Source organism: Leguminivora glycinivorella, chromosome 15, assembly GCF_023078275.1.
Source record: "Leguminivora glycinivorella isolate SPB_JAAS2020 chromosome 15, LegGlyc_1.1, whole genome shotgun sequence".
Classification (NCBI taxonomy): domain Eukaryota; kingdom Metazoa; phylum Arthropoda; class Insecta; order Lepidoptera; family Tortricidae; genus Leguminivora; species Leguminivora glycinivorella.
In genome coordinates this window covers 737,817-765,331 of record NC_062985.1, presented here as the reverse complement: position 1 = coordinate 765,331, position 27,515 = coordinate 737,817, and the positions used below count along the sequence as shown (strand labels likewise).

Below are 27,515 nucleotides of genomic sequence, written 5' to 3'. Positions count from 1 at the left end.
ATGTTTACCTAATTTGTTTTTGACAGTACTTTACCTGTGTACTTTATCATAAGCATAGTATACTAAAGAGTACTATCGTACAGTATGGCCACTCCCACTCCCCGCTGAAAGTGCCGCCCACCACCTCTCGGTTACCTCACAGTAACCGCCTGTCAAATCCGCGAACAGTCGACCTGTCATATCTCACTCATACAAGCATGGTACGCGGTCACCTACACTAGCTTAGAATGTGTGCTAGGAACGCGCCTCTTTCATATATTTGATCGCCAGTGTCCGAGATGTGATTACCTCACAGTTACCGCCTGTCAAAAACGCGAACAGTCGACCTGTCATATTTCACTCATACAGTCAGCAGCAGAAGTTCCGTAGCGGGCAAGGTGTTCACAATGATCCTAACACGCTCTTATTGTCTTAAAAATAAGATCGTCGTAAGACAGTCAGCTGTACAAGCATAGTGCGCGTTCACCTACACGAGCTTAGACTGTGTGACAGGAACGCGGTTCTTTCATATATTTGATCGCCAGTGTCCGAGGTGTGCCATAAGTGAGCATTTCTTTTTTTTTGCCACTTTTATGAAGTGTGATATTTTTGAAAAAAAAATATGCTATTTCTACTCATAATTACTAGCTTTTTCAATCCTAGTAGTGAAAAAAATTGTCCCATACGATTTTTTCTTATTTTGTTACCATTTTCCGTACATGTTGTATGGGGTAACAAAAGAGGAAAGTAACAAAAATGTATGGAAATTCTGGGACACTTTGTCTCCCAGTGAGATTGAAAGTACTTGTGATTCTGAGTACAATTGACCTAAAATTCCCTAAAACAATCCAATTTTTTTTAATGGCAAAAAAAAAGAAATGCTCAAGTAATCGTAATATTATGTTATGTTACAGATTCGTCTACTATGTCATAACATGGTAAATAATATGACAAGTCATATTGTTTACCATGTTATGACATTTTTATTTAACTGATTTTAGTTTTTAACTCTCCTGAAAAGAAATGGGTTTATCCTTTACGAGTTTTATTTTACGACATTTGAGATTATCAATTTATCATAGTCAAATTCAGGTGTGATTCAGAATAGGCCTCTCATCATCATCATCCTCCTTGCGTTTCTTTGACTTGGCAGAATAGGCCTCTATAAAACCGTAATATCAGGAAATACGTGGTTTGATTAGGCCCCGCAGCACGCGACTTCTGACTTTGACACGCCATGTGTTGCTAGGAATATTCATCTGCTAGGAATATAACCATTTATTGAAGTGCAACTTCTAATACGACTTCCAACTAACAGTGTTAAATGCTTAACACTCAGCTTAGCCACTTCCAATTGACAGCGTTAAAACATGTTGGTAGAATTGGACTCCACGTTAAGGTTTCTAAGATGAAGAGGCAGCGTATGAAGACAATGAAGGCACATTTTTAGACTGGAAATAGAACAACAGAGCTGCAAGTAAGACGAAAAGGCTGTCACATTGATTCCCAACCTTTTTTAGGGTTCCGTAGTCAACTAGGAACCCTTATAGTTTCGCCATGTCTGTCTGTCCGTCCGTCCGTCCGTCCGTCCGTTCGCGGATAATCTCAGTAACCGTTAGCACTAGAAACCTGAAATTTGGTACCAATATGTATATGAATCACGCCGACAAAGTGCAAAAATAAAAAATGAAAGAAATGTTTTATTAGGGTACCCCCCCTACATGTAAAGTGGGGGCTGATTTTTTTTTTCATTCCAACCCTAACGTGTGATATATTGTTGGATAGGTATTTAAAATAAAAATGAATAAGGGTTTGCTAAGATCGTTTTTTGATAATATTTATATTTTCGTAAATAATCGCTCCTAAAGGAAAAAAAAGTGCGTCCCCCCCCTCCAACTTTTGAACCATATGTTTAAAAAATATGAAAAAAATCACAAAAGTAGAACTTTATAAAGACTTTCTAGGAAAATTGTTTTGAACTTGATAGGTTCAGTAGTTTTTGAGAAAAATATGGAAAACAACGAAACCCTACACTGAGCGTGGCCCGACACGCTCTTGGCCGGTTTTTTAAAACACACGTCTGCCTGTTGCCTAGAAGGATATGTCCACGCTCCCCAACCCCGGTGACAAGTGGATACATCACACATTACTGAACTATTAGTTGTCAACTTGTCCCACGGCCCCGCGCCCCCTAATAATGTTGCGGGAGGGGGGGGGGACACTTTGAAATCCCTTGCTAGCAGATACATGCAAAGAAAAACAAAACCAGAGAATAAATCATTCCTAAAACCTTTTATTCTCTTATGTTGCGGTTTATTTGATTACGGCAAGTGGAGACGTGAGCGACTCCATTAATAATGTTCGTAGAAAAGGGCACGTCTCGTGAGGCTTACGAGGAGGACACTATTGTTTAGATGGTTTTGATTTCGCAGCTAAAACTATATTATTTCTATTCAGACATAGGAATTCGTAGGGAACATTTTCAAAAAATACTTGCATTTATATCATATCTGTATAATAATCATGGCAGTCAAGAGCATACCCAGTTACACTATAACGAAGTTTATGGTACCAGGTCGGTGTCTGCGGGCAAGCTTGTCGTGCCGAGGGTCACTAATTACTACGGCGATAGGTGTATTCAGAAACGCCTTCCCTACATACTCAACAGCCTGCCCTCTGACATCAGACAGGAAACATGTAAAGTGAAGTTTGCGAAAAAGCTACGTAGTTACCTTAAAAACTGCATATAATAATTAGTATTATAGATAATATAGTTATATGTTGATTATATATACATGATAATAGTGATAATGTAAGAGAGTAGAGACTGCTCGATCCCACAGTCAAACCGTGAAAACTGTTTTGTGGGACACTGTTCTAATGTAAACTGTTTATTTGTGTGTTAATAAATCAATAATAATAATAAATAATAAATCAAGGTACGTACAAAAACACGCAATGTGTCGAAATGCCAAGAATCACAGTGTCATGCTACCCAAAGTTTTCATAAATTTTCACATACGGAAAACAGACCCCCGTACAACGTAACCCAGTGGTCAGCAGTGCCCCAGCTGAAAACGCTGGATAAAAACTTCAAATTTGGAAATCGCAAACCCAAACCCTAACCCAAAGTTTTCATAAATTTTCACATATAAATACGGTAGACAGACCCCGTACCACGTAATCCTGTAGTCAACAGTGCCCCAGCAGATAATACAGTGCAAAAAAAACAAATTTCAAAATCTCAGTGCGTTTTAACCTAAAGAATTCAAAAAAATCACACATACGGAAGACCCCCGTACCCCGTAACATAGTCGCAACTCACAGTGCCACAGTCAGCAACGCAGGTCAAAAATTCAAATGCCAAGAATCGCAGTGCGTTTGAACCCAAAGTTTTCATAAATTTCCACATATACGGAAGACCCCCGTACCGCGTAACCCAGTCGCAGTGCCGCAGTCGGGGACGCGGGGCAGTCTGCGGACGGCATGCCACGCGCGCAGACATGGCGGCCGCATCGCTCGTGCTCGCGCTCACGCTTCTCGCTTTCGCCGGTGAGTTTGTTTTTTTTTTTCTTGAAAAATTTTGCGTGCGGGAGTGGTGTGAATTTTGGCTTAGGCTTTGGTTGGCTTTTGGTGAAACAGTTGTAAATGAAAAATCTGATTTGTTTTGATGCGTTCGTTTAAATTTGACGTAATTTAGGAAGATAATCTAGGTACAACTAATTAAACAAAGGGCATTTATTTGTGTGATGAGCACAGATATTTGTTCCTGAGTCATGGATGTTTTCTATGTATATAAGTATTTATATATTATATATATCGTTGTCTGAGTACCCACAACACAAGTCTTCTTGAGCTTACCGTGGGCCTCAGTCAATCTGTGTAAGAATGTCCTATAATATTAATTTATTTATTATTTATTATTTATTTTATTTATTTGTACCTAATAGAAAAATGCTTGAGGATAGGCTTTTTTTTTTGCTAAATTACGTCAATTTTGTGGTTTATGCTGCTTGATTAAAAGACAGCTTTTGTCAGTGGATTTAAGATAAGTAATTGTTCTGGGTGAGTGTAAAAAAATGTATGATTACAGATTTATATTCACGAGTTTACGAAATAGTGCCACAAATTGATTTAGATCCTTATATTTACCCAAACTCTAAAATTAAATTTTATTTAAATACGAAGTTTGTACTCAATTAATTTAATTATACTTAAAATAATAAATTGGTTCATAAATCAATTTCAACAAACGATTTTTTTTTACGCCGTGGCTTGCGTGGGCGACGGTCGCGCGATGATCGCGCGACGGCGATGCAACGCATACGAAATCAAACCTTATCGATATGGAAGTATGAGACGCGATGGCGACGGTCGCGCGACGGTCACCCACGCAAGACACGGCGGCGTTAGACAAAATAGATTGTCTAAATGAATAAGTATTTAGTGTAATTAATACACTAAATAAACTTTATAACTTTTTTTAATAAATATTGTATTTTATTGGCTGTAATTTGAATATTATTGTCTGAGTAGACAGTGTCTATGAAATAAGTTTATGAATGAAATGCTACTTAAGACGTGGCTCAGACAAGTCACAGGGTCAATGCTTACAAAAATCAGAAAATAATAATGTTTTCAATTAGTGTAATGTTCAAATGTGGTGGATTAAATACATTACAAACAAAAAAAAATTAATGCAAACAGATGATATAGAAAATCAAATCTTTATCATACACAGACCAAAATATTATATGACACTGTGAGCTCAAGGCTTATGTTATGTATGCTGAGACCACGAGATCCATAGAAAACAAATACTTAAATATAATGGAAACAACCCATAACTCAGGAACAAATAACTGTGCTCGTCAAGTCATCAATATCATACAAATAAAATATTCTTACCGGGATTCAAAAACCCAGGGTTTCTATGGAGCTCATACATGGGTGAATCAACTTATTCTTGCCTGTTATTGCCATGGTTACGGTCCCCTGAGTCACGCTGGTTTTATGCAAAATTATGCTACTTAAACTATGCAAACATGCATTTTTTCAGTAGCATAATTTTGCTTAAAACCACCATGACTCAGGAGACCGTAACCATGGCAATAACAGGCAAGAAAAAGTGCCCTTGCCCTTGTGCCGCTTGACTGTGCCCACTTGTGAAATTTTGAAGTCACAACAAACACCCTGAAGTGAAACAACCGTGTCTCAGGAAAAAATACCTGTGCCCATCACACAAATAAATGCTCTTACCGGTACCACAGTATAATAAAGAGTACTATTAATCGTACAGCATGGCCATTACCGCTCCCCGCTGAAAGCGCCGTCCACCCCCTCTCGGTTACCTCACAGTTACCGACTGTCAAAAACGCGAACAGTCAACCTGTCATATCTCACTCATACAAGCATGGTACGCATTCACCTACACGAGCTTATAATGTCTGCTAGGAACGTGCCTCTTTTATATATTTGATCGCCAGTTTCCGACTACGACCTTTGTCCCACTGGGCCCCAATGACTACCTATGTGAAAGTTTTTTTTTTTTTTTCAATTTATTTAGGTAGGTAGTGTTTACAGTATGTGTGACCAACACCGTTCACCACTTTTTAAAAGTTGAAATTGAAAACAAACGTCCTGAAGTGACCTACATACGCATAGTCTTGCTCAAATCCTCTTAATGCGACAGTGCAGTGGAAACACACCTCTACCATTGTGTACTTTCATTCATTGTAATACGGTTAAAAGTCATACTCGGGTTTCGGTGGTAATTGCTGCAGAGCGGTCCGCGGTACGAACTTTTTTTTAAAGCTTGTGAGTCGTTTATTTTGATTTTAATTTAAGAGGCCTGTTGTGATGTCAAATTTTGTTGAGGTTTTTACCTTGTTTTGATGCGACCTTAATGGTGAGAGTGAAATGAACTAGTTTTAGTTCAACAAGTCTTGCTTTTTAATGTGCATATAATGCTTTGCGAGTGGTGTCACTGGATGGAGTTTTTTTAAAGCTATATTTTACATTTTGTTATCTGGAATACGATACAATATAAGTTGTAAATATAACGAATGTTTTTAGGTCTTAACTTTGGTAAGTTTCTCATCTAAAGTTTTCAATTATTTGGTCTAAAAAGTATTAATTCCTAAAAGAAGACTATGCTTTATTAGAAAACTAACTAACTAGTATGGCTCTGTGATCCAGAGAGGACCTTGGCCTCCAAAACGAGAGCACGCCACTTATCCCGATCCTGCGCAGCTTCCTGCCAATTATCGACTTGCTTAGAAATTAGAAAATAAATAGTCATTTAATAAAACAAGAACTTTAATCTAAGTCAAACTATAATCTAATTTCCTTCCTGTCGTGACATAGAATCATATTAAAAATTCAATGAAAATAGTCATTGTCAAGTCTTTCATTAGCCCTCTATATGACTCACCAATAGCTACACTGCTATGTGATTAGTTGATTACGTATACACAATTATACATAGTAATACATGTAGGTATAAAACAACATGAAAGTGAAGTCAATGTCAACGCTAACTGTTTTGCGGCACGCTCGGCCTTAGCCACTGCATTCCGTTTGTTTTACTATTGAAAAGCTGTATTGAACCCCTACCACGAGTTTTGACGATTGAATACCTTACTCGATAGCATAAATACAAAGTTCATTGTGTGGTAAATTAAACAGCGCCTCGAACGGTTTCAATAATGTCCTGGATCTGTAAGTTCACATTTATGACACATTTGTTTTGAAGTATGTTGCGATGTGGCTAAGACGTATCGTTTACCAAATCTAACGATTAATTTCGAATTGGTTGAATCGATTAGGCCCTATGTACGGTCACGGACTATAATTGTTGATCCACTTCTAGTTCATTTTATACTGGGCATCTCATAGTTAAGCATAGTTAAGCTATAAAGTTCCAGTATAAAAAATGAGCTAGAAGTGGATCAACAATTAAAATCCGTGACTGTACAAGGAGGCGCTTAAACAAATATACGATTTCTATCAACTTACTGAAATGTAATTTGAATCGAAATGACAGACTCAGTTTAAAAATAAAAATTAATGATAAATGACATAATAAGTAATAAATCCTGCGTGATAAATTAATATCGTAAAATACTCACTAACGAAGATCCCTAAAAATGTAACGTGTGTTAGATTATGTTTAAAGTAAGCGAAATATTGTTTTTAAGTACTTGATTTTTTAAATATTATTACAGGATTTTATTTAAAATTTCATTAGGTTGCGCGAGTTTACGTATTGTAGACGCTGTCATGTGTCAAAAATGTGAACTTACAGCTCCGGAACAATAGCTACAGTATAGGTTATTTACTTGTTTGGTTCTGATACTAATGCTACTTACATTTTTTATTTTAAACCTTCTAACAAATTAATACCAGGAAAAAAACAATCTACAGTTAAATAGCAGAAAAACTGGTTTCAAGGGTTTTCTGTCCACTCGCATTTTCCACAGATAATTTGGTATGATGAAGTAAGTATAACAATACAAATTATAAAATATACAATGAAGATATTTTTATCTCCTATAAGGACAAAAACAAATACATATGACGTAAAAATCAAATAAGTAACTAAAGTGTACCAAATGTACAATTGTAAATATTAAGTAAATAAAATTTAATGTCCTAGAACATCATGTAACCTGACGGTGAAGCTATTAGTTTTGTGGAACGCGCGGCCTTAACCACTGTATTCCATTTGTTTTACAATTCAATGAATGCACGACTGGATGGAACCGATCACTCGATTTAGTTCAAATTGATTGTGGCGTCCAGATATTTTCAATCTACGAAAGAGTTGATTGTTTATTTTTGCCATATCGCGGGACCATGGGATCCCGGACTTTTGGAAGGCGTGCGTGGGGCCGAAGCCAACAATGCAGAGGCCCTTTAAGACAGTTTAATATTATCCCTGTATGCACCCAAGGACTGATTGTTTATTTATTATTACGTTTAAAAATACTGTTTTAACTGGTTGTTATACGATTTGATATAGGTACTTTTGGTTATTGTCATTATTGTTTTTTTTACCCCCGACGCAAAAACGACGGGGTGTTATAAGTTTGACGTGTCTGCCGGTCTCTTTGTCTATCCGTTTGTCTCTCTGTCTGTTTGTCTGACTGTCTGTGTGTGTGTGTGTCTGTCTGTGGCATCGTAGCTCCCGAAAGGATGAACCGATTTAGATCAGACTATGCGCGCGAATCACGGCGCGACCATTTAGTAGTATAATATGCGACACCGCGAACGCGAGTGTGGAACTTTCTGCATATCGAATCCACACTCGCGTTCGTGGCGTCGGGCCGTGATTCGCGCGAATAGTCTGGGGATCGATTTTTGGATTTCGAACGCACGAATTCGCCGTTCGAAAGTGGAAAACGACGTACAGTCAAGTGCAAAAATAAGTATCGAAAAAATCGACTCAAAAATATTTTACTACGCTCTTATTACACCGGACTAAGGTGCTATGGAACATATTTTTGAGCAAGATGTGTACACCCATATATTTACACTTGACTGTACTTAATGCTATTTTTGAAAAAGGACGACTAATAATTTTAAAACTAGTGGTAATGACCACTCGTTTTCGATTTTGTTAGTAGAATTTAAATCGCTAGTAGTGGAGATATTATTGAACTAATTTCACGAAATCGAATGGCAGAGATTCAAAAATCGGTCCCCTGGAGCGGACTTATTATTTAACACTTTCGCTACCAAGAACCCGACTGTCGGGTACACCGCTCGTAGAAGCGTAGCCGATTACATGGGTTTCCCCGTATGTAGCGAAAATGTCGTAGCGCCGCGTAGAGCCCGGTTTCGAAAGTGTTAATTGGAACTTTGCTATAAGGCAGGATTTTATAGATGTGTGCACGCACGACCCTGTGTAAATGACAAATAAATGTACGGGATACTTCTAGCACTAGTGCGTAAAAAAGGTGTGATACTATACAGCACGACCACGGATGATTTTATTAATTCTGATGCGGTACAAATTCACGAAAAAAAATGTACTTTTTTGTACTGACGTTTAAAAAAAATGTACCCTTATGATTTTGGAGTTTCGACATAGGGCCCGGGGTCGTGCTAGGTAGGTACTCCCTGGCACGACCACACTATATTTAATGAGATTTTAAATTTCTGTTGCAGTACAAATTCACGAAAAAAAATGTACTTTTTTGTACTTACCTTTTAAAAAAAATACCCTCATGGTTTCGGAGTTTTGACATGGGGTGTGGTCGTGCTAGATCGGTGGTACTTCCTGGCACGACCACACTATATTTAATGATTTTTAACCGACTTCAAAAAAGGAGGAGGTTCTCAATTCGACTGAATGTTTTTTTTTTTTTTTTTTTTTTTTTTTGTATGTATGTTACTCGATATCTCCGAGAATCGTGGACCGATTTTCAAAATTTTTTTTTTGATCGAACCGGTATAACCCCGAGATGGTCCCATTGGCACCAAGTCAGGGTCTGATGATGGGATCCTGGAGAAATCGAGGGAACTCTTCAAATGTTATAGGCTTATGTAATGTTTTTAGTCTATTTTTCAAAGGTACACCAGTATTTACGTCTGATGGTAATAATTTTATGTGGCTGAGCTGATGATGGAAGGTCAACTCCTCAATGGTTAGGAGTTTAAGGATAATTCTTTCACTACTGTACATGTATTCGAACTGATACATATAATATCACTAGGAACCACTAAAAATCAACTGAGCTGATGATGGAAGGTCAACTCCTCAATGGTTAGGAGTTAAAGGATAATTCTTTCACTACTGTACATGTATTCGGACTGATACATATAATATCACTAGGAACCACTAAAAATCAACAAATAAATAAACTTTTTAACAAAAAATAAAACCGCCTTCAAAAATAAGCGCGTTACAAAACACGGAGAAACTAAAAAGTCAAAAATAATAAACCTTTCAATTCAGATTTCTTATCGTATTGCAATAAGCTAAACATCCAAATTATAAACAAATCAATTATTTTTGGAGTCGGTACCAGCCTGTGTATGGTTGGGTGGGGCAAACAGGCAATAGCAAGGCGACGAACAGGTCTGGTACCGACTACAAAAATAATTGATTTGTTTATAATTTGGATGTTTAGCTTATTGCAATACGATAAGAAATCTGAATTGAAAGGTTTATTATTTTTGACTTTTTAGTTTCTCCGTGTTTTGTAACGCGCTTATTTTTGAAGGCGGTTTTATTTAATTTCTGTAGTGGTACAAATTCACGAAAAAAAATGTACTTTTCTGTACTTACCTTTTTATAAAAAGTACCCTCATGGTTTCGGAGTTTCGACATGGGTTGTGGTCGTACTGTACTCCCTGGCACGACCGCACTAAGTTTTTGAAGTAATTTACATAGTACAATTTCAAAACACTTGTTTAGTATTCATTTGACCATCAAATTAAACATAAATATAGTGTGGTCGTGCCAGGAAGTACCACCTATCTAGCACGACCACACCCCATGTCAAAACTCCGAAACCATGAGGGTATTTTTTTTTAAAAGGTAAGTACAAAAAAGTACTTTTTTTTTCGTAAATTTGTACTGCAACAGAAATTTAAAATCTCATTAAATATAGTGTGGTCGTGCCAGGGAGTACCTACCTAGCACGACCCCGGGCCCTATGTCGAAACTACAAAATCATAAGGGTACATTTTTTTTAAACGTCAGTACAAAAAAGTACATTTTTTTTCGTGAATTTGTACCGCATCAGAATTAATAAAATCATCCGTGGTCGTGCTGTATAGTATCACACTAAAAAAGCACCACCTGTACTGAAATAGTAGGTACATTACGATACAAGTGCTTAACAAAGGAAGTTTGGAGTTTTCCTTTTCGCGCGTGTATCGTACGACGTTTTTCAGTACAGTAGATGGCCCTCCGAAGTTTCGACCGGACATATAATGAACCACTTCTCGCACTAGTGCGTAAAAAAGACACCATCTGTACTGAAATAGTTATTTGTTATACAAGGGGGCAAAGTTGTATTTTAACGCCGAGTGTGAAATTGAAAAACGAGCAAGTGAAAGGATTCTATAGTTGAACCACGAGCGAAGCGAGTGGTTCGAGAATAGAATCCTGAACTTGCGAGTTTTTTAACACACGAGAAGTAAAATACATTTGCACCCGAGTGTAACACAAAACTTTTACCCTCACTATAGCGAGGAAACTATAACGCAAAAAATGCGTTTATCACTGCTTCCAGTAGTTCCACAGGTGGTAAATCATCTTTATTACTAGATTCACCTACTTTTATAAATTTTAAAGCAGTTAATTTGACTTTATTTAAGGTCAAATTACTTTACCCACTAGTGGATAAAATGCGTTTTTACCCGCTGGTATTAAAGGACAAAACACGTGTTTCCGAGCTAGTGAGGGGAAAAGTAATTAACACGTTTCGAACGGTCCACAATCACAAAGTAACGAATATAACGTTATTTGCCTCCATTTTATTGGGGCATGTATCATGAAACGTTATTACATTATTACTCGGCTCTTAAACTCGGCTGGCTTTCGTTTCTCTTTGAGTGTTTGTGTTTCGCGATAAAATATGGGAATGTTAATTAAATCGAAAGCCTGTGTTATTCAGGTAAGGTAACACAATACAAACAAATATATTAAGTAGGTATTGCCGGCCATCATATTTTTTAACCCCCGACGCAAAAACAAAGGGGTGTTATAAGTTTGACATGTATGTCTGTCTGTCTGTTTGTCTGTTTTTTTTGTCTGTCTGTCTGTGGCATCGTAGCTCTCGAACGGATGAACCGATTTAAATTTAGTTTTTTTTGTCTGAAAGCTGAGTTAGTCGGGAGTGTTCTTAGCCATGTTTCATGAAAACCGGTCGATTATGCCGCGGTCGGGGGTTTTTTCGAAATTTTAATTTTGTGGTTAGGTTATTATACTACGTCGTCGGTGACTAATAGGCTTATGGCCCGCCTGTTGTTAAACCATAACTTTTAGACTTAGTATATAATATGCACGCTGACATCCGCGTAGAGCTCTGGCAACCTCGTCCAAATCACAACACTATTAACCCTTTACCAGGCCCCCAAGAACTAACGTTCCTTTAAACAAGAAATAAAAATGTGGGTTACGGTTATCCCATCTAACTAACTGTCATATTCGATTTTGTCTTATTGTATTCTTGATCAGGCGAAGGGATATATTCCTCCACATCTTATATCGGTTATCATGACTTAAATACGAGATTTTATAGCTAGGTACATGCAATCGCTATAGGTTGGACACAAAATAGTTTTATTACTTACGTGAGTTTTTTATGATATGACAAGATAATTTACCTGGACATGGGAAGAATAGGATCCGCGCAATTAAACTCTAATAAGGCCATGGGATAATGTCAACCCACATGAATTCTGCTCTTACACAATGAATTGCATGAATATTTATTTATTTAATCTTTATTGTACACAAAGAAAGAAAAACTTATAGTACAAAAGGCGGACTTAATGACAGACAGCATTCTCTACCAGTCAACCTTTAATATTTAGCAATGTTTACGATTAAACTTTAGCTTTCAACACTCAAAATCTTCTCAAACTCTCTAAAGTGAAATGTATAATTTCTTTGAGAAAATAAAGATCTATAAACCTAAATCTACAAAATATCAAGAAATTGTTTGACCTATTACTTCTGTTACATAAAAATTAAGGAAAGTGTTCGAAATCCCCCGTAATATACGGAAATTAGAGTTAAAGTGAATTTATATGGTTGCCAACGAAAGGTATGTTACGCGATTTAGAAGCGTGTTGTGAATAAAGATCTTAAATTTCATAAAATACTATTTTCATTGATTGACAAAATATTTTCTAGCAGATTTGTAGAACCTTACAAAGGATATTTATAGGATGTGGGACGAATATATCCCTTCCCCTGGTAAAGGATCAACAGGACCTAATGTTATTAGTGAAATTGCCTGTAATCAAAATAAAACATTTTACACCATGCACGAAATAAAGCATTAGAGAATTAGAATAAAGTATATGAGTCGACCGTGCCGTCACTCTGCAACGCTAGTATCATATTAATTATATATTTTAAATTATTCTTTAGACGAATGTCCGTTGTATTTTTTTTTTAATCAAGCTGATTTTACCAGAAGGAAGGTAGCCTGTTGGCTGTGCTTTCTCAGTTGAGCTCTGCTCTAGCACTAGAATGGCATATTTGCTATGATTAACCACACAAAGCTAAATGACATTCACAGTGCTCAAATCCCTCTTTTGGACGCAGTCAAAAGACATACCGGGTCGAACTATTTTATGTTACTAAAAGTTTTACATGTTTATATAACTCCCAGCGTATTGCCGAAATCATATTTCCGGCACGCTACTTATGTTCCGGAAGACCCTCCGCGAGATGGGATTACAAAGCACATAAAAATGTTTTAAGGAGCTACTGATCCTGAACTATCCTAAACTATAAATTGCGCAAATAGGTATTCCGCATTTTTGTAAGAATTCGAATAAGATTTATTTATTGTCCAAGCTATGTCTAGTGCATACTAATATTATAAATGGGAAAGTGTGTGTGTCTGTTTGTTTGTCCGTCTTTCACGGCAAAACGGAGCGACGAATTGGTGTGATTTTTTAAGTGGAGATAGTTGAAGGGGTAGAAAGTGACATAGGGTACTTTTCGACTCTTTCTAACCCCCCTCTTCCCTAAAATGGGGGGTGGAAGTTTGTATGGAGCATTCCGCAATATTCGAATTTAACGCGAGCGAAGCCGCGGGGAAAAGCTAGTTGTATATAAAAAGAAAATAAAACATAGAAATATTTTGTTGCAGCATATTTTTGCATCCACCATGTAATTTTTTTTTTTTTTTTTTTTTATTTAATATTTTATGACTGTTATTAAATTACTTAGTGCTTTTGGACAAAATCCCTACTAATATTATAAATGGGAAAATGTGTGTGTCTGTTTGTTTGTCCATCTTTCACGGCAAAACGGAGCGACGGATTGACGTAATTTTTAAAGTGGAGACAGTTGAAGGGATGGAGAGTGACATAGGCTTTTTGTCTCTTTCTAACGCGAGCGAAGCCGCGAGCAAAAGCTAGTTATTAATAAATAAGCATTTTTTCTTAATATTTATAAGATCGAAAAGAAGAGATCAGGTGTCTATCTTCAAAACGATGTACTTACTGCCAGCGTTTGTGACACAATATAGCACTTATACTTATAATTTTTACAAAATATTTTTATAAGTCGACGAAACTTTTTTATGTATTTTTCTTAGAAAACATTTCATTTCATATGTATCATGTACCGAAGTTGATCAACCGATCAGTATATATTTTCTTAATTAATAAATAAATTGAGATCTCGTTTCTAAAATTCTCCTACTGACTTTTTTTGTGCTTAAATAGGTATGAATATAAATATGTTCAGCGGGTAATATTTTTATTTTATTAGGATCAGTTATATACACTTGCGATCACTAACTATCATGTTTAACAGTTTGTAATTATGTATGTAACAACTGATTAAAATTTAGGTACGAATAATAAACAAGATCTGATATACCTAAATACATTTTGTCGGCTTTTACTACAAACACAAGGTAAAACCTCTGCACGTCACAGTTGTTAGCGTAGAGGGTCTACGAAGTCCGTAGTCATTGCTACGAGCACCGCTACGCCTTCGTAGCATGTTGTGCAATGCCGCACTGAGAGAAAAAACAAACAGTTTTCATGTTCGTTCAACAAGTTTTTTGGTTAAAATAGCGCCTACGTGCTCTTTGGTTCAAACAACAAGCTACTTGTCATTTGAATCGGCAATATATTTGAATCAACAAGTCGATTTTACAAAAACAACCTGACACATATTGTTTTAAACATACGTTTGGCTGATTAAAACGGATAAACCGCAACAAGTCGAACTTGTTAAAAATAAAACAATGCAAATTTCTCTCAGTGCGGACAGGCTATACACTCTATGCAGGTTTATATTTGGGCAATGATTATACACATATTTTTTTATTTATTCAAGAACAAACAGTCATACAATATACATAATTAGGTAAACTTAACTTATAGCCAAAATTTAATTAATTACACGCCTAGAATTCTCCAAATTACAAAAATCGAGTTACAATAAGAGTACTGATGTGCCAACGGAAAGTTTCCAAAATTCTGAAATTTTCACATAGGAAAACTTCGGAAACTTTCCATACTTTGTATGGACAAATGTATGGATGGAAACTTTCCATTTCATAAATCTAAATTCCCTTTATTAGGGTTCCGTAGTCAACTAGGAACCCTTAGTACGTTTTCACATTATCCGATCCGATATCGGATGTCGGACCGATATCCCATACATTACAGGCGCCATCTTGGATTTTTCTATTGAAATCCTTCCGACATCCGATATCGGATCGGATAATGTGAAAACGGCCTTATTGTTTCGCCATGTCTGTCTGTCCGTCCGTCCGTGGATAATCTCAGTAACCGTTAGCACTAGAAAGCTGAAATTTGGTACCAATATGTATATCAATCACTCTGACAAAATGCAAAAATAAAAAATTGAAAATAATGTTTTATTAGGGTACCCCCCCCTACTTGTAAAGTGGGGGCTGATATTTTTTTTCATTCCAACCCCAACTTGTGATATATTTTTGGATAGGTATTTCAAAATAAATAAGGGTTTTCACATATCGTTTTTTAATAATATTAATATTTTCGGAAATAATCGCTCCTAAAGGAAAAAAAGTGCGTCCCCCCTCTAACTTTTGAACCATATGTTTAAAAAATATGAAAAAAATCACAAAAGTAGAACTTTATAAAGACTCTAGGAAAATTGTTTTGAACTTGATAGGTTCAGTAGTTTTTGAGAAAAATACGGAAAACTACGGAGCCCTACACTGAGCGTGGCCCGACACGCTTTTGGCCGGTTTTTATTTTTAGTGAAAGTTTCGTGAATTTTTCAAGGAATTTAAGATTTTTTTGGAAAGTTTCCGCAACTTGCACATCACTAAATAAGAGTATTAAAGTGTAAGAGCATTAGAGTTTTATAAGATTATTAGAATTCTGATATAAGTAACGTAAGATGACACTGTGGCATGATATCGATATGACAGTCTTGACACTGACATATCGCCACTATATATTGATTTAAACTAACACGATCTTCACTCATATTATTAAATTAAAACGGGACTTAATCAAAATGAAGGGCAAGGGATTTCATCTTCGTGGAATCCAGTGATTAGCAAGTGTAAACGTGAGAAAACTTCCCGTCCCATACCATCGGATGTCGTGAGTGTTGTATGTAGGCAGAGTGGCAACCCTAGCGTAAAAGTGACTGATGACAACCAAGTGCGGGTAGTTCGAAAAACTCGTACAGCTAGAAGATGTTGATACAACTCCCAGCCAGTCTACCCGTGACCACGGACGTAATGTCATGTCCGAAACGTCGGGTTAAATATAAAACGTAAGTTTTACGCGATTAGTCCCGTTTTAATTTAATAATATCGCCACTACTTTTAAAAAATCTCGTATCTCACGCTGCTCCTCAAAGTTAAAACGCAGTAAGTCTATATGCATTCCATACATACTTACTACAATTTCCTTTTCATTGACAGACGAAGATACAATTTTTTTTTAAAGTAGTGACGATATATTATCCGGTCCATATATTTTTTATAGATTTAATACTTGACGTACGAGTATATTAAAGTTAGAATCAGGTAGTGTAGCATTGACAATACAATTTGGATAATTGTTCATTTACTTCATTGAAATTTATAGCGTTAAACAATAAAACATAGTAATAGCAGTGTACGTATGAAGTACCTGGTCTATACATGCAATTATAATTTTAAATTAATGTTGAATTATTTTTGTAATAAATTAATATTTCCAACTTGCTCTCAATATGACAAATGAGTTTTAATATTTTAGTGATAACAAAAAGTGCCTTATGAGTATCCTGGAATTCATTGACAATAGTCAAGTTAATTTAAAATACAAATATTAATTATGCTACAGAAATATGTAGTACCTTAAACTTATAAATGACAAAAACTAACAATGCTTATACCATCTGTTTCAAGCCTCATCAATTCACAAAAACACTCCGTACATCAAGAAACTAATTTACAACGTTTTCTCTCACCCAACTCAATAACAACCTCTATTCCTAGTTACCAAGGTTCTGAATGCGTATTGTTTTTAACAATTCTTTGTTAGCCAATTACTTATGCGAGATATCGAACGGTGGCAGGATGCCAAATGGGGCGGTGCGCGTTCTTTGTGAAAAAATTCTCGACGGTGAGATAGGGACCGGTGTAACTTGATCCTATACAAGGTGCTCGCGAGGAACCCATATAACTTTAACGGCATATTCTTGGTCACATTTTAAGACTAAAATGTCATATAAACTTTTCTAGATTTCGTCTAGTTTCAGAGTTATTGCCAATTAAAAAAAAAAAAAATTTCCGTATTGTTACTCAGAAAGGTCTTCTTAACGGCGCTGATACGCAGTTGTTGAGCATAGTCTCACAGTAGTCATTGATAGATGTCAAAATGTGACAAGAAAAACTTCCAAAAAATTTGGTTTTTAGAAAAATAAATTAAGGAACTCATTTAAATTGCCAACTTCATGGATAAAAATTACTTTATATGTGAAAATACGTCCGTTTTGACGACCGGTCTGGCGCAGTCGGTAGTGACCCTGCCTGCTACGCCGCGGTCCCGGGTTCGAATCCCGATAAGGGCATTTATTTGTGTGATGAGCACAGATATTTGTTCCTGAGTCATGGATGTTTTCTATGTATATAAGTATTTATATATTATATATATCGTTGTCTGAGTACCTGCAACACAAGCCTTCTTGAGCTTACCGTGGGACTCAGTCAATCTGTGTAAGAATGTCCTATAATATTTATTTATTTATTTACGTCCAAAAAAGTAAAAAAAAAAACAAAAAAAAAATTTTTTTTGCGAAAAATTTTAAAATTCATAACATTTTTTCTTTCTTTTGGCCTCAGAAACGCGTGGTTCAAGTTAATGCGGGTTCCTCGCGAGCACCTTGTATATCCAGGGTACGAAGCCGAATGGCACAAACGCTCACGAAACGAAACGCTCGTAGATATCTGTCTCTATCGCTCTTGCGCATTGGCGCGACAGAGCCAGACTACCTTTCACGGCGTGTTGTTTTCGTTTCGTCGCAGAAATGCCATTCGGCTACGGCACCAGGCCCCGTAATCGAATGGTATTTCCGGGCAATTTTTTCACAGTTTCCCACTTTTTTTGTAACATGGATATTTTTTACGCGATTCATTCAGAATCGCGAGGTCTTTCGATCCTGATAGGGGAAAAAAAATCCCAATATTTCTATACATTTTTCAGACCTTGCATTCCGTTTCCGACATACAAAATGTATGAAAAAATGGTAACGGAATGGGAAAAACCTCGGGACGCTTTTTTATCCTATTAGGATTGAAAGAGCTCGCGATTCTGAGTGGAAATCACAAAAACAAATCTAGAAAAAAAAAACTGGGATGGACAACTTTGAAAAAAATGGCCCTTCTGCGACGAGAAACGCTACCGAAACGCCGCAGAAATGTAGTCTGGCTCTGTCGCGCCCATACGCAAGAGCCTGATTTTTGCCTTTGCAATCCTAATAATGTGCAAACTAACTTACGCCGTGTCTTGCGTGGGCGACGGTCGCGCGACCGTCGCCGTCGCGTCTCATACTTCCGTATCGATAAGGTTTGATTTCGTATGCGTCGCATCGCCGTCGCGCGACCATCGCGCGACCGTCACCCACGCAAGCCATGGCGTTATACTGGTCGCTCTAAAACTAAGAAAGAGAAAGTAGCGTTGTGAACACCGATTCGTTAACTACGACACAGAGGTAACGTCAACAACAAACCGAAATAGGTCAAAGCAGCTGTGTCTTATGAACGTCACAAAGTTTGGGAAGCGCTGTTCCGCTGTTATGAGGTTTTTGTGCGTGATGTTACAAATTATATTGCCAAGGGATAAACTTTTTGTAGCTCGGAAAAGTTATTTTTACGACAGAGATAATTTGCTTTAATTACATAACAATAGCCATTTTACTATGTACTTCGGGACTTTGAGCGTATGAACGATTTGGTAACGGGGATATCATAACCGAAAAAAAAAGGTATGAAACGGTAGAGGTATGACGTCATACCGATTCATTTAAGAATTTCGGTAACCAGTAGTAAATATTTTTACCGTAGCGGAATAATCCATTGATATAAGTGCATATCCACCATCTTGGAATCCAAATTGATGATTAATTTTGAAATAATCTTCCATTGAAAACTTCTGCAATGACTTCCATGACGCCATGACATGACTTGGCGTCAAAAAAAGTTTATGAAAAATGACTTTTTCTCACACCCTGTATGTTTTTTTCCAAAATCTGTAAACGCCAATCTTCATCAATTTAAAATAGATAGAAGGTCTCCAAAGACGGTTTTCGCGTAGCAGCACTGGATTTGGTAGCTGCCCTCACTGACCCGCTATCAAAATATGTACCCCGTATATTTTTCTAAAGCCAATATTAATGTAAAAGTGTCGAAAATTTGTTTTATTTTTACACATTCACACAGAATAGTACATTACGATACAAGTGCGTAAAAAAGGAAGTTCGAAACGAGTGGCGATAAATTAAAATACGACCGAAGGGAGTGTTTTAAATCGAAACGAGTTACGAATTTCCTTTTTGCACGCGTATCGTACGACGTTTTTCAGTACAGATGGCCCTCCGAAGTTTCGACCTGTCATATAATGAACCACTTCTCGTACTATTGCGTAAAAAAAACACTATCTGTACTGAAAAATATATTTTTAAGTTATTTGGCGGTGTTGGAATGGTATAACAATAAAATGTAACAAAATCCAACCAACACATTTTTTTCATTTTGACACTGTTGCTTTTAGATTTTAACTGTCAAACTTATATGACTGACAGATCATTAAATAAGGCTTTTTTTAGAAGTATCACTTACAGTGGTCGCTCCTTCAGAAACAAAAAAAAATGTTTTTTTTTTTTAATGTTGACTTACGTGCTTTTTACAGAAATATTATAGTTAGAGACTCAATTTTCTTCCAGGTTATAAGTACTATTTAGTTAACCAAAATGAAAAAAAGATTGTATGATAAAGTTAAATAATTTTAGAGAAAAGTCATATTTCATGAATTTGGTTTTTTTTTCTTCCGGCTGAACCACTGGGAATTTTTCAACAAACCTTTGCACAATCGTACTACTACGTGTAAGTAACTATAGAAAAAAAAAACTGCTCTAATCATTAAAGGGCATTTTTTCTTCCCTTATCCTGATACGGCCTTATTCGGTTTCCTCGTGTTACGCCGTGTATAACCGTGTGTATATATTACCGGTAAAAACCCCCTTTAAATATTGCCTTCGGTTCACCAAAAAGTTACAAAGGCACTCGGCTTCGAATCCTGTCAAGATATTATAAAATACGGCTTAATGTTCATCTTAATGGCTGTTTATTCTCACCCTGTAGCCCCATTCTGATTTAAAAACTTGCAACAGTCTTTGATCTTATTTTTTTTTTTTTTTATGAAATAGGCAGCAAACGAGCAGACGAGCCGAGAGTATGGAAGAGTATGACAAGACTATGGAAAAAACAGAGATGCTCATGCTTGCATGGTGCATGACTCGTGGGCCATTTTTGTTTCAGAGTTGTCCCCAATTTTTTTGTAACGTGGGTGTTTTTTTACGCGATTCATACTTAGAATTGCGAGGACTTTCGATCTTGATAGGAGAAAAAAATGTCCTAAGACTTCCATACATTTTTCAAACCTTCTAAGATTCCGTTATCGCTATACAAAATGTATGAAAAAATGGTAACGGAATGGGAAAAAACCTTTTCCTAAGGTTTTTTTCTCCTATTAGGGTTGAAAAAGCTCGCGATTCTGAGTGGAAATCACATAAAAATTCCAAACTTTGAAAAAAAAAATCAAGTCTCACCATATTTAAATTAATCCTAGCGTCATCAATTGCAGAAGTTGTTGCTAATCAAAAAGTTAAAAATATAAACAGATCATCCTCATGCCGCTGTATTACGAGTACCTGAAGTCTGCAAAGTAATTCTTGACTGTCATGGGAGTCGTGCGTGAAGTACAGTCAACCAAAAAAGTCGTTTACCACTTTTCGACCTCATGCTTTTAAAACTAGAGTCGAAAAGTGATAAACCACTTTCTTGGCTGACCGTACACGCCAATAAAGTCGTATCACAACAGTGACAAATTGCTACATAAGAATCGACCCCTCGATTTAATGAAATACGATAATCGGTTGCTTTTCAAGCTTTACTTCAGGAGCGGAGGTAACAATCGTTAATCGTTAACGGAAACTTCTAGGTCATTAAACTAAGGTTAATAACAAAATTATTGATGGACAGCTATGGCTATGCTGACCGAGTAAGTTGAGTATACAGGGTGTCCCAAGACCATGGGACATGAAGGGAAAGTACCTAAAATATCACAGATAGGATATATTGCTGAAAGAAGACTTTATTTTATTTTTAAAACTTGGTAAAACTGCATTCAAAAAAAAATTTTTTTTTTTTTTTAATGTATGGACAAATTTTAAGGCTAAGGAGTCTGCCATGTAAAATGTTAAAATTCATGGTCTTCCTTTTATCTCCGACACTATGTTATTTAGAGAAAGATAATCTTTATGATGAAGCCTATCGATCGGTATGACAAAATTACAGGAAGTTTTTTTTTTCTCGTGTAGCGGGTTTGATTCCCGGTTTAACCATGTAATTATTTAAAAATCTATGAATGGAGTTTTACTTAGTTTTAAAAATAAAATAAAGTCTTCTTGTAGCAAAATACCCTATCTACGATATTTAAGGTACTTTCCGTTCATGTCCCATAGTCTTGGGACACCCTGTATATTATATATATCGTTGTCTGAGTACCCACAACACAAGCCTTCTTGAGCTTACCCAGTCAATCTGTGTAAGAATAATGTTTATTTATTTATTTATTTAGTGTCCGAGGTGTGCTGCCTCGTTAATCGTGACTCGTGACGTGTATTTTTGAGAACCAGCGCCCCTCTGTCACTCACGTTGCTATTAAAAATCTTTCGGTATAAGGTAACGGACCCAATCATGGACAGTTTAAGAAAAAAAATCGCCTGTTTTTGATATTTCACTCATAAATGTAAAAATTCTACCGCTATGCGTTTTAAATCTTGAATGTCCTATCCTTCTTTTACATTTCAAGCGTATTGCAGAAGGGATACTCCTAATAGTTTCTTCATACCTAACAAATTGAAACTAGGTGTTTTTTCTCCAATTATGGACGGCAGTTCTCCAGTAATGGATCCCCCATTATGGACAGTGAAATAAGTTTAAAATTTTACTTTTAAAGCCAACTGATACTCAATGAGTCAATTTTATATACCATAAATACAATTAGTTTGAGTTATTTTAACATAGGATTGTTTCTTGTAAATTTTGGTTTTGTAAATTGTTCCTTGTCCATCATAGGAGGTAGGCAGTTTTTCGGTTCCAGTAATGGACACTCGCAAAATAACGCCATTTCTTTATATCTTTGGAGCAACAAACTAGTATGTTTTATACTTACCTTATCTCATGCTTAACGCAGTAAGTAAAACGCATTCAAGTTTACACCGAGTATTATTTTTTTATTATTTTATGCATGAACTCAACTCTCTTAGCAACATTACTAAGAATTCGTCTTAATATTTTTTTCAGTAAACTGATGAATTTTATCTTGTCGCCAAATCCTTCAGAAATAGCTGAATTATTTGAAACTTCAAAATGAAACAGCTCTACAACTCTAGTTTATGGTACATAGCCGTCAGTTTTTAGAAACTACTTTTAGATACTTATTTTTAAGGATTTGTGTTTTTTGTCCATAATGGCATCTCCATCCATTATGGGGTATTTCACCTTATTTCATTAGAAACATTTAGTTTTACATCACTTTTTCTTATTCTACTTCATCATCATCATCATATCAGCCCTTTATCGCAGTCTGCTGAGCATAGGCCTCTCTTCTAGTACGCCACTTGTCCTAGTCCTGAGCCAGTCTCATCCAGTTGTGACCCGCCACCCACCCAATGAGAAAACGGATGCCAATATGATAGAATATATGCCAATATACACGGTGTAACATGAGGATACCGAAAGATTTTAACTACGCATTTCTGAGGGCAAAATAAAGATAAAATGTTTTATGACGTCAAGCACATTTCGTAAAAAAAAAATTTTTTTTGGGATTTTTTTTTCACTTTTGTTGGATGTGTTTTCACATAAAAAGTAAATGTTATTCCTAAAACTGGCACTTAAAATAAAAATTTACATTTTTTTCTAAAAATACTTTTTTTAATGAGTGAGGATAGTTAGATTACGTCCGATAACGGCATTATTGCCATCAAAGCAACGTTTTGTTCTGAGAAATAATACATAATTGTTTTTTTTAAATTCTTATACTTAACTCTGAAAGTAGGCGAAATCCAGAAGTGTTTATTTGACATTTTACTCTTCTAATATGATGAGAAATACGCTGTTAAAATTATTCGGTTTCCTCATGTTACACCGTGTATGATATTCTACTTAATGTTAATTTTCTGTTACTCCTACACTCTGTTCTTACACTTCATTTGCTTCTGCTTACTCTTGCTCTATTCCTTGTTCAATTTGAACTTTAAAGTATAACCTAACCAGTCTAACCACAAAATTAAAATTTCGAAATAAACCCCGATCGCGACATAGTAGACCGATTTTCATGAAACATGGCTAAGAACACTCCCGACTAACTCAACTTTCAGACAAAAAAACCTAAATCTAAATCGGTTCATCCGTTCGGGAGCTACGATGCCACAGACAGACACACACACACACACATAGACAGACAGACAGACACGTCAAACTTAAAACACCCCGTCGTTTTTGCGTCGGGGGTTAATAAGGTTAAAATTCGAATGTATTGAAAAAGATGCGAGGTTTTCAAACTAAGTTTGGTTCTCAATTATGTATGTGTACTGTGTAGTACTTTGACCGTTAATAAGTTACAGGTAGGTCGTCTGGGTACAATGTCTGAATGTATGTAGTACCTAACCTATTTAGAGGGCGTTTATTACGTTAGTAACGAAGGTAATAAAGCTACTTACATTGTATAAGGTTAGAATCGATACAGTTTTACCAAAATTATTTAAATAACTTGCGCTTTATATTTTGTAAACATTTTGTTTGGCGAATTTCATTACGGTGGTGTACGGTGGCGGTACGGTGGTAGTGATTGTAGGAAGTTTTATGGAAATGTAATAAAATTTTGGGTAAGATTAAGCACACTTATTGTTTTGGTTTCTGTATCAGCTACTTATACGAGCATTTTCAGAAAATGGGACCCAAAATTAATGACAGTCGTTAACAAAAATTAACTCGATGTCAGTTTTGTGACGAGCAACTTTTTTCGTGTTCTAAATGTACCTAAATTATTGCTTAAAGTTCATGTAATTAACACAAAAGCAATATTTTTTTTTGAAATTTCATGCTTAAGTATTTGTCGTCACAAAACTGACATCGAGTTAATTTTTGTTAACAACATTCACTAATTGTAAGTCCAATTTTTGCTATTCGAAAACAGATAGCAAAATTGCATTTTATCCACAAGAGTGCAAAGTAATTTCATACAAATTTTAATTTGATGTCTTGAGCTGGCTGGTAAAAATTACCTGTACATGATGTTTTTGAATCATAAATATTGAATAAATCGATTGATTTGTTTTAGTTTGAAGTTTCATAGTTTGTATTTTGTTCGTGTGGGTGTGGTGAAAAATTTTGTGTCAGTCTGGCCCTAGTATGTATATGCTTTTTCATAAATAAATGATGAGGAAGTAGCATTTTATCCAAAAAACGATACATTTCAGGATATAGGAAAGACCTTTGCGTAGTGTTCGGTTTCTTGAATTGTTAATTATATGTCAAGTTGTCAACATGGACTAGTACTTACTCGATATACTCTGGTAATGAATGTAACGACTTCTTGCGTATCCCTAGGGCGCGAAAGCAATAAGCCAAGCACTTAGTGCTCAAGCGATGTAAGTTGTATGTGTCGTAATTGAATACGTAAGGGTGTAATTAGCGGGGTTGGTATTTATTAAGGCTGCCTTTAACGTGTTGGCGTCAACACGGGATAAATGGAGGAGCATAAAACGTGATGTTACGTCACAGAAAATTAATGAAAAATGATGAAAGTAATCGCTTTCATTTGTCATGACGTTTATGATATCATTGCTATCCTCCCTCCCTGCCTCTTAAAATTCTGATCCTGATTTCCTGGTTGGTAGGCCACCAAAACACTTGCATATTTATTATTCGGTCCTCTTACTTATAATATATCAGCAATCGATTTCGGTCGTTTTGCATTTTCATAATTTCGAAGGAAATACGGTTGCCTGACTCAGCTTATTTGACGGCCTCGACAAGCCTTGCCCTGGTTACCTCGTTCGCCAACTCCTGTCCGGTCTCCTGAAATCTAGCCCAATTATCATTCTGCATTTGGCTACGTACATTGTAATGAGAATTCTGAATTCGTAACTATCAGATCAGAATACAGTTTGTTACAATTGTTACCACAATGTGGGACAACTTTGCTGCTGGCGTACGAGACAGTTTGCAACATTGCATGAATGATATTTGCATGAGTTTGAATAATATTTAGAATATTTTCTCATAAAAAAAAACTAATACTTACAGTGAAATCTATGACAGAGTAAATTGTATGCTCCTAGTATCGTATAGAGATAGGTAGGTATAAATACAATTAAAAAAAAAACATTTTCCTATATCCTATAGAAGGCTACATCATATAATATAATACTACTTTTATAATGTATTAAATTAATTAACATTAGCCAATGCATGAGCAATCTTTGATCTCGTATCAAAACTTACAGTGGTTGAATCCGAATCGCGGTCTTAATAATATTTGTTTTTGTGTTTGATTAACAAGTTTATCCGTGGAAACAACAATTTGCCGGTTCTTATTTAACAGACTATAGCAACAGTTTTCATGCCCTTTCTCATTTTTGATAACATCGAGGAAAATCTGAAACAATCTCACTTTCCGCGTGGCTTAAGAGCGTTATAACATTTCGGCGTCGGGCGAAATTAGGTATTTTACCCGCCGCGCGAGCCCAATATGCCGACCCTTTCTAGCACGTCTTATCACTCGCTCGCACTACAATAATGGACAAAACAATCTTGATCCTTTCTATGGAATTTTGATAACAACCACAATCTACTATCTCGATATAAACTTTTGGTTTCTAATAAACATTATTTTGTACGAAAATACGAGAATATAGCGCGAAATAATATCAATTATGTTAAAATTTATTTAAAAAATTAAAGTAATAATTATAAAAGTAGATCCCATCCCAAATATTTGCTTTGTTATATGATAAGTATTAGAGTAAAGTATAATTATATTAATATGATGATAAAATAAGACAAATACAATTCTAATTACTTCAAGGTGGTGCTCAGGGTCTGATGATGGAGCCAGATGGTGGTCACCAATACCAATGAACAATACGAGTATGAGTATACAACTTCGTGGTTTACATGTCATTCTAGCATTTTCACTTTCACATTTCAAGTGCATATACCACGAGTATAGGTTTTCGGGTGTGCTGATTTAAAAATTAATGACCGATTTGGAATCTGACATTGCTGACTGTCACTTTGACACAAAAGTCGTTATGGGTGTCGTAAAATAGGTTTTAGGGGGTGCTGATTCCAAAATTAATGGCCAATGTGGAATCTGACATTGCTGACTGTCACTTTGACACAAAAGTCGTCATGGGTGTCGTCAAATAGGTTTGCGGGGGTGCTGATTCCAAAATTAATGAATAATGTGGAATCTGACATTGCTGACTGTCACTTTGACACAAAAGTCGTCATGGGTGTCGTAAAATAGGTTTTAGGAGGTGCTGATTCCAAAATTAATGACCAATGTGGAATCTGACATTGCTGACTGTCACTTTGACACAAAAGTCATCATGGGTGTCGTCAAATAGGTTTGCGGGGGTGCTGATTCCAAAATTAATGAACAATGTGGAATCTGACATTGCTGACTGTCACTTTGACACAAAAGTCGTCATGGGTGTCGTAAAATTGGTTTTAGGGGGTGCTGATTCCAAAATTAATGACCAATGTGGAATCTAACATTGCTGACTGCCACTTTGACACAAAAGTCATCATGGGTGTCGTAAAATAGGTTTTAGGGGGTGCTGATTCCAAAAATAATGACTAATGTGGAATCTAACATTGCTGACTGTCACTTTGACACAAAAGTCGTCATGGGTGTCGTCAAATAGGTTTCCGGAGGTGCTGATTTGAAAATTAATGACCGATTTGGAATCTTGACATTGCTGACTGTCACTTTGACACAAAAGTCGTCATGGGTGTCTTCAAAAGGTTTCGGGGGTGCTG

The 27,515-nt window shown here is 36.2% G+C and overlaps 1 protein-coding gene across 1 annotated transcript in view; it reads left to right on the top strand.

The window, feature by feature from the left end:
- Positions 1–3,482: 3,482 nt before the first annotated feature.
- The window catches only part of LOC125233957 (integral membrane protein DGCR2/IDD-like), a 146,406-nt gene continuing 122,373 nt past the window's right edge, over positions 3,483–27,515 (top strand). The window contains exon 1 of the mRNA XM_048140129.1: positions 3,483–3,531. Within this exon, the coding sequence (XP_047996086.1) occupies positions 3,483–3,531 (49 nt within the window). The remainder of the gene's footprint in view (positions 3,532–27,515) is intronic.